Genomic DNA, 8,930 nt, shown 5'->3' with positions numbered 1-8,930 from the left:
CACGAGCCTTTTTTTGAGCGATTGTCAAATTATGTGGGATCCAACGTGAACATAATTTTCGCACAACTAAGTGTTCATGTAAAATCGCATATATGCTGGTGGAACTAATGCTTAGGGATGCCTCAATCTCACAATAGGTTACATGACGATCTTGCTTAATCATTTCGTGCACAGCATCAATGTTTTCTGGCACTACAGTCGATTTTGGACGACCTTCACGAAACTCGTCGGCCAGCGAACTACGACCACGATTGAATTCACTATACCAGCGATACACAGTGGTTTTTGATGGAGCTTCATCGCCAAAAGTCAAATTAAGTTGATTGACGCACTCTTGTTGTGATAATCCACGTCGAAAGTCGTAAAAAATCATCGCACGAAAATGTTCACGATTCAGTTCCATTTTTTTGCCGAGACCAAACTTTCAACTAAATATAAAATAAACAAATAGCGTCCGTATGACGAAATGTTCTGAGTACGTATATCGTCAAAAATGTCAAACTTTACGATGGAACCGTCAGATGGACTCACATGACATCAGTGTTGCCAATTCCCGAAATATAAATAGTGACCCTCGTATTTCTTTCACTCGGACGCATTCACACGCAAACAATGTTTCACGACTGTTCCATGCGAAAGCAGAACAGAAACTGATGCGAGTAAAAGTACTCACGCCTTGCCTGTGTCCGCTATGGTTTCCCAAACACTAATGCAAGCGAGCAAAAGAAATCACAGCTTGCATGTATTCTCTAAGACGGTTTCTCCAGGTGCCTAGATTTTGCGTCCGTGTTCGGGAACATATTGCGATCACCAATCATCTTTAATGAGCTAGATTGTTATGACTTCAATAGCTTGCTTTCAAAGCAATTTTTAAGCTATTGAAACGACTTTTTGGACCAATAAGTGACAATCATATAACTCGTCGACATTTTATCTTTCGAATGAAGTGATTATTATACCACTCCATTCAGCCGGTAAAGAGGTATTAACGTTCAAAACCTTGCAGTCCAGCGTCACTCTCTCGCTTCCGAAACATTGAACTTACACCCCGGTACAGAAATGAAAGACGTAGTCCTACGTCAATATAGAAAATAATGTTAAGTTACGGTTAGGACTATGTCATCTAAGTATTCAAATAACAAGTAATAATCTGCTAATCTGATAAAGAGTAGATTGCTCCGAAACATCTATTGACGTAAAACTACGTCTTCCAGGAAGGGTGCCAAATCAGGAAACAGGTAACGTTTTTATGAAATAAAGTAAACGTTAATAACCATTTTCACTGTGAACGAATTCTCTTGATTTGCATACCAATCGAATCGAAAATTCTCTAAAATTTGTTTGATATACTATACATTACTATTCGCTAATCTCTAAATGGTTTAAATTCATGAAAACTGGAAGAACTTCCTTTTTTCCCATACATTTGTTCTGCCGATTTGTGTGCTAACCCTACCCGTATTTCGAATGCTTATAACTCGAACATTCCTGAACAGATCGGAAAGATGTTTGCATCAATTGAGAGGAACTATTTCTACGCGACTATGACAGTTTTTGAAAAATCGTTTCTCAATTCTCGGTCATAATCGTCAACAAAGTTAGCTTGCACTCTTCTCTTGTTTCTCCTGCTTTGCCATGGCTGGGATGGTTGAATTAAATGTAATGCCAGATGTACTTGAAGTGAAATATTCGTAATCGTTCACAGCTCGAGGAGAAACACAAAACACAAAACGAGCAGAATAAGCGACCTTTGTTGTTTCGAACACAGAAAGATTCTGAGAGTTTTCCTCAGAGGAGATGCAATAATTATACGCTAGCGACATCTTACTTATTATGCAAGCTTTTTACCCTTCGTTGTTTCTATTCTAGCGGCTGCATAAGTTGTTATTGACAGCTCTGTTCGGGAAAGCACACAAATGGACAGAAAAAATGTATAAGGGAAATGGAAATGCTTCCAATTTTCATCAACTTAAACCATATACAGACTATGGGATTATAATGTATAGCATATCAAACAAATCTTAGAAAAAATCCGATTCGATTGGTATGCAAATCATTAAAATCCGTTCGCAGCAAAAATAGTTATTAACGTTAACTTTATTTCATGAAAACGTGACCTGTTTTCTGATTTGGCACCCTTAATGTAAGACGTAGTCCTACGTCAAAAATCCATTTCATTCTGTTTTTTTTTTTAACATTTTGTAGACCAAAACAATTTGTTGCTACCCATATTAATAGCGAATCCAATTAAACCTATCAACCAGCTTTGATTTCGTTATTAGAAAATTCATTCAGGACCTTCCCATACAAAGATATTTATGAATAATTCAATAGATAATGATCTCACCGCAAACCGAAAGGTAGTTTTGAAAACGTCAAAAAAATTTTGACGAAAACAAATTTATTCAAATTTTTTGCCAAAAACACGATTTTCGTAATGTTATCTGTAATTCCGCGAATATTGACACGTTTCTATGATGGTTCGACACTTCTCCCCCCTCGCACTCGCACTAACTTGAGAATCGATCAAGTAAATGGAACCAAATTCGGCATGTGGAGGTTTATTGGAGAAACATGTTATTTGCATGTGAAAAATCGTGAACGAGAGTTGTTGCTGAAAACATTTTTTATTAATAATTCCAGAAACAATTTGAATGGCGAGTTTTGGTAAACATAATAGGAAATTTATAGTAAAAAGAAATTGTAAAGGGTCAATAAGAAGTTCAATCAATGATATTTAGTAGAGTGATAAAAGAAAAAATCAGAAAAAGATTCTCTATTCACGATATCCTTGATAATATGTTTCGTTACTCACGTGTGAGGAAACGGAATTAATCTACGCTCGAGTAGAATAAACCTGTTCAACAAAACATCGCCCGTTTTGTTGGTGTAGGATACATTTTTGCAGAATCGGAAACAAGTTACTATGATGGATACACTCAAACGGTGTTTATGCTGGGAGTGCTTTAAAGGAAATTCGGATAAAAAATGCACCTCAAGCCACAGATGTTTGATAAAACAAGAAAACCAACGATACTGTTTTACTAAACATCATTTCTCTGTGTTGACTTATTCTGTTGGTAGTGTTCAACTCACGTTCAACGAAATATTTTCCAATAAATTAAAAAACAGCATAGTTGTGTATGATAAGATATCCACTCCAAAGTCTATATGTACAAAAAACTGCATTCCGCTGCGATTCGCGATGCTGTGATATTTCAAAGGTATTTCCTAGCAGTGCACATCGTCTTCAATTCAACATCTTGTTTAGCGTAACAATCCTTTTTTTTATCGTTTCACTTCAATAAAATTAATTCACAGATAAACAAGCATGTGTAGAAACAATAATACACCAGAAGCTTTGCAGTAATTGTTTATTATTCACTGTTTGAATTTAAAGTCTCCACCAGTAGAGGTTTTTCGATACCTTCCCGATCCGAGGTGGCTCCGCCGACTATGACCGACTCCTCCTCAAATCTACTGTCTGAGCTATTCGGCTCGTCCGCGTTCTGTGTGTTCGGAGAACACAGACTGGGCTCTAATCTACTCGCATTACCGGCGGCTAACTTGTCCGGCCTACCACTATTGGGACTACTAAAAGAAGCATTGCTGTTATCGGCAACACTTTCAAAGTTGTACGCCTTCTCCGGGTCACTCTCTCCAGGAGATGTGCCGGCGGAAGTTTGGCGCTGATCAAGCTGATGTCGCTGCTGATGTTGCTGCTGCTGGGTAAGTACTGCTTCTGGGAAGATAAAATTGTTTGCCTCATAATTTCGTTGGTAGTTAGTCCTTGGATCAACTGCTGAGTCCGTTGCGATATTATCCACGCCTAGCGGGTGAGAGGTGACTGCTGGATCGTTGGAACCATCTGCGTTCGTCTCGACATTACCCGTGCTGCTATTCTGCGTTGCACCGACCGCTGCCGCCTGACCTATAATCTGTATTCCTACCCTAGGCTGGATCCCCCCGAAACCAAACCAAAATCGTTGGGCAAATGTGTTGTTGTTGTTGTTGTTATTATTGTTGTACAAATTCATGTTCCCGAGCAGTTCCATTCCGGCAGCTACATTTGCTCTCAAACTCTGCACCAAGCTGTGAGCTATGTCCCGGATTGTCTGGTTTAACCCGTTGGACAGACCTACCAGATGGTTGTTGTTGTTATTGTTGTTGTTCAAATTCATGGCCAGCAGCCCATAGTAACGGGGCAGACTGATCAGCACGTTGCGATTGTTATTGTTGTTATCGTTGTTGCGGCGCTGAAAACGCATCGCGTTGATCAAACCATCGACCATGGCAGCGGCAGCGGCCCGGTGGTTTTGTGGCTGCTGCTGCGGTGGCTGTGGTCCATTTTGGTCTCCATTCTGTTGCTGTTGCTGCTGGTTGCGGCGCTGGAAACGTATCGCGTTGATCAAACCATCCACCATGATAGCGACCCGATGATTGGTTTGTGGTTGTTGCGGTGGCTGTGGTCCCGCTTGACCTCCATTCTGTTGCTGATCCTGTTGTTGTTGCGCTTGCTGCCGTGGTTGCTGCTGCTGTTGTTGGCGGGCATTTTGGGGTTGATTTTGCGGAGGTACCTGCCCGTCACGTGTTTGGAGCAAAATTTGTTGGAGTTGAGCCTGTTGGATTATCACCGGTAGCTCGTAGTGGTGAAAAAAGTAGATCATCGAATGCTGTGAATGAGAAAGAGGGAAAAAGATAGTGAATTGTTTGTACGTTGTACATCATACTAAGCGTAACAATAATCGAAAAGTTTTGCATGCGTATATTTATCATTTTATCTAAAAAGGGTTTTCTGAAGTAACACAAGATGTTAACATATAAAAAGAAAATCGTTCGGCTCACAACGGTTGTATTAAGCAGTTCGTTTTATTCTATGCTCAGCCCATCAATTGTGTAAATAAACCTTTTGCTGGATAAATTTTCTGTCTAATGGTATATAACACAACATATGTCGCCATAACGATTTTGAGTAATATGCGTTCGAAAACTCTTAATGAATCGTTACATTTTTCGTAGAGTTACCCTCAACATAGAAATCAAAGACATAACTCTATGTCAAAAAAATATGATCATGCACTGTATCTTTTCTACTTCCGCAAAGGATCGTTTAATATAAATGATATTAGGAAAAAATAAATTTGCTCATCACTGCATTGTTAATAGGGATCATTATTCCAAAGAAAAGCAATGAGCTCATTATTCAGTGTCACAACTGACAATTGTTTGGCTACGGTTCTACAGATTGTTTTATGCTGCCAAGATGTGTGAAGTGCAGTGGAATTCTTGCCACAACGGATTGTCAAAAAGTGGTACATTGTGTGGGTAGTGCAAAAACGATAGAAAGCGGCGAAATATTTTTCAAAGTTGTGAAAAAGATATATATAGTTTCACTTTTATATTAATTGAATAATTAATTTTGTATAAATGAAGGACCTTAAAATTCAATAATAACCATTATCCAATCATTTGAATCACGTAGCCCTTAAACATAGAAGAAAGCTACCAATTTCAACCAGTCGCTATAAATTTCATAGAATAAGATATTGGAATTTGGTAAATAAAGAAATGAGAGGAAAAAAAAACAGATGATGCGTTGGAAGGAGATAAAAAAGTATTATGACACAGCGAGATTTTAGAGCATTTACGCGAAACAAGGTCACTCGGATGACATTCATCGGGAAAGAACGTTTACTCGAGTGGTTAATAATCCCGAATGAGAAAGAAATAAATGTTCAAAAAACGATTAAAATTTTAAATGATAATCCTGATAAGAAATTAAAATCAGTTGAACACCACGTGACAGAGAAGCTCGTTTGTCAAAGAAGGAAAAAAATTCTGTAAGTCCCCATCTAACGAGGATAAGGAACAGAGGCGGTCCCAAGTCGCTGAGGTGACACAATCCGAGTCCGCCGCCGACTCGCTGTCGGAAGCGGCGGCCTCCCGCAAGGGAACCTGTGATCCACCGATTGCCCGTTTAGTTTGAAAAATAGGAGACGATCTTTAGGCAAACGTATGCCTAACTGAAGGATCATCTCCTGGAATCTCCTATGGAAAGTATTGTTACAAATAAGAAAATCAAATAATATTTCTGAATCACTATATGATTCTTTATAAAGGCTATGTCTAAAACGGCGTTTTTTTCTTTTTTTTCATGACATTCTCAAGAGCTATAGTGCATCTCACTATGATACAATTTCCATCGAGAATTTATTTTTTTGGCATTTCGAAAATGTTTTCATGCGAAATTGGATAGTTCTATAAATAGGTCAAATGTTAATATGTTTAGTCTTATGAATTTGAATCCACGGATTTATTAATCTTCGATTTCATAAAAATAAAATATACAGTCGGTAAAAATTATGTAAAAATAGTATATTACATAAATGTAAAAAAACACGCACGAAAACATTTCACAGCAGTACTGTGTCTCAAAACTTAGATAAATAATTCCAAAATGTATTACCAAAATTACCAAAAAATTGTATCGCACAATTGCATCGCGCATTCAAGGAAAAAATCACATAATCAAAACAGGTACATTTAAATAAAATTATATTTGGATGGATCAAAAAGTAAAAAATCCAATTATGTAGATATATTCTTGAATGATGAACCTACGAGTGTTCTCATCCCTTAGGGTCAAAGTAGTGAATATTACTTTCGATTAAGAATTATGTTTAGAAATCAATTTCTCAATTATTCAAAAATAAGTTGACAACATGTAAGTTTCTTGAATGTATATTTGAGTTACGAAAATAGTGTCAATCCACCAATAAGTGCGATGGAAATGTTTATATAATCTTAAATAATTCTTAAATTTGCCGTCGATGATGTCTTCTGCCGTGATGCTGGTTTCTGGAAGGATATCAAACTTCTTTAAGTTACTTGCGTCTCGCTCAAGAGGTGAGGTCCCCGTGACCTAGTGGTGAGCGTGGCGCCCCATGTTGGCGGCTTCGGGTTCGATTCCCGTTCGGGTCATAAATTCAATCGACAAAGGTCGTTTTTCTGATTTGCACTGGTTCAGGTGAACACTGTATAGGGCAGGGGTTCTCAAAGTGGTCGATATCAACCCCCTGGGGTCGAATACGGTTTCCAAGGGATCAATATAAAGGAAAATTGTTTTTGGGTGTCGACGAGGTCTGATCCGAATCGACCACTATTAATAATAGGTTTACGGGACGCATCATTTTGACGCATTTCGAAATTTATAAGGAAATAATTACTCTTATAATGACTTTTATGCATTAATCGAGATGAAAATATAGTGATGTCTATTTTCTTCCAAAGCGATGATATATTGAAATTATCTATGTGGTACACCTATCTCTACGGATATGCGTCAATTTGACGCGATCATAATGTAGACAAAATTTTGCGTATACATGCAAACATCACAACAATAATAAATAGGAATGTACCGACAATACTTCGATCCGTTATCGTCGTTACCCGATATCGTTATCTCAAATGAAGCAAGCAATAAACAACTGTTGCCGAGATGGAACAATAAAAAGAACGAATATCCATATGAAATCAGAGTGCGAAGAGGTTTTCAAAATTTCAGCTGCTTAGTTAGAGTATTGGAAAATGAAATACTAGAATATTTTTTGAATCAGTATCACTTATGTTATTGTGAATCTCAATTATACATATTTTCATTTTTACTTATCGTATACTAAGTGTATACTATAAGTAAACATTTGTCATTTCCGTTGATTTTGAAAAATCATAGCTTTAAAAGGACGAACATTTTTGGATATGTTATATAAAAACCGCAGTTTTCAAAAAAAACATATAGCGCCCGTCTAGCCCAAAGCCATGAAAACATCAAAATTCAAATACAATAAAAAATGACGGAAACAAAATCCAATTTTTCGCAAGTCTATATGTCTGATATGTCGATCATCCGAATCGGTGCAGTAGTTCAAAAGTTATTAATTTTCGAAAAAAAAATCAAAAAAAGACGAAAAAATGGATTTTTTGGACCACCCTAATGAAAAAATAAAAAAAAATACGGGTCTTATATTTGACGATAAAGAACAAATCTACCGCTTTTCACGAAAATATGAGAACCACCAAATCGGTTTGACATGGAATGGCTGTATATAAGAAACGTCCGTAAACCTAGTGTTAGGTATCACAAGTTTTTATTTGAAACTTTCTAGATGCTGCACAAGTAGTTTGAACCACCCTGTTATAAGAATGACTTATATTTTAGTAGAAAATATTATTGCTGTACATTTTAGAAATTCGACAAGCCGATGAGCGTGCACAAGATGAAAAGAAAAAAAGTACAAAAAGTACAAAATGAAAAATTCGGCAAGTAAAAAAACCTGAACAGGTTCGTGCAAGATAATGTGTTTGAGCGTACAGATTTTCCAAGCACGTTTAAAATTTCTCTGTTTTTTAAACATATACACTGTTTCACATGAAAATAATCATTATCACATGTTACTTACTTGGACGTATTACACAATGATTTTACTACGATCTTTTAGGACCTTCAACATTTTCAAATTCCTCAGTGGATGTTGAATCCGTAATATATTACAGCCTTGAAATGAGTCAATGTGATAATGCAAGAAAAGTTGATTATCATCAGCACAGATGAGGAGCTCAAACAGGAGTACAACCAAGGTTGTAATGAGTTCTAGTTACAACGCAATGTTGAAACACAGTATCTTGCGTTGTGGGACATTCCTGAAAAATATCTTCTCATTTTTCCATCATGATACCTTGTCGAAAAAGGCTTCGGTGTGGTTACAAACGACCCGAAACCGAAGGAACCATTTGAAAATCAATGAACGCGGAGATATAAGGCTTCAAATATCCAAAATTGAACCGTATTTTGATATTTTGATAGTTGCGGATTTATTTTTGTTGTATTTATTTTGTTGAATATGAAGAGAAAATAATGTCAACTTTAC

General features: G+C 37.0%; 1 protein-coding gene across 2 annotated transcripts in view; it reads right to left on the bottom strand.

Moving 5' to 3' along the window:
* Positions 1-3,009: 3,009 nt before the first annotated feature.
* LOC129765310 (uncharacterized) overlaps positions 3,010-8,930 on the bottom strand; it is a 225,315-nt gene continuing 219,394 nt past the window's right edge. For both annotated transcript variants that reach the window (XM_055765484.1, XM_055765483.1), the window contains exon 11: positions 3,010-4,673. In XM_055765484.1, the coding sequence (XP_055621459.1) occupies positions 3,378-4,673 (1,296 nt within the window). In that variant the 3' untranslated portion in view covers positions 3,010-3,377. The remainder of the gene's footprint in view (positions 4,674-8,930) is intronic.

Source organism: Toxorhynchites rutilus, chromosome 2, assembly GCF_029784135.1.
Source record: "Toxorhynchites rutilus septentrionalis strain SRP chromosome 2, ASM2978413v1, whole genome shotgun sequence".
Classification (NCBI taxonomy): Eukaryota; Metazoa; Arthropoda; class Insecta; order Diptera; family Culicidae; genus Toxorhynchites; species Toxorhynchites rutilus.
The sequence above is the reverse complement of the archived record's forward strand: the minus strand, read 5'-3'. Positions and strand labels throughout refer to the sequence as shown.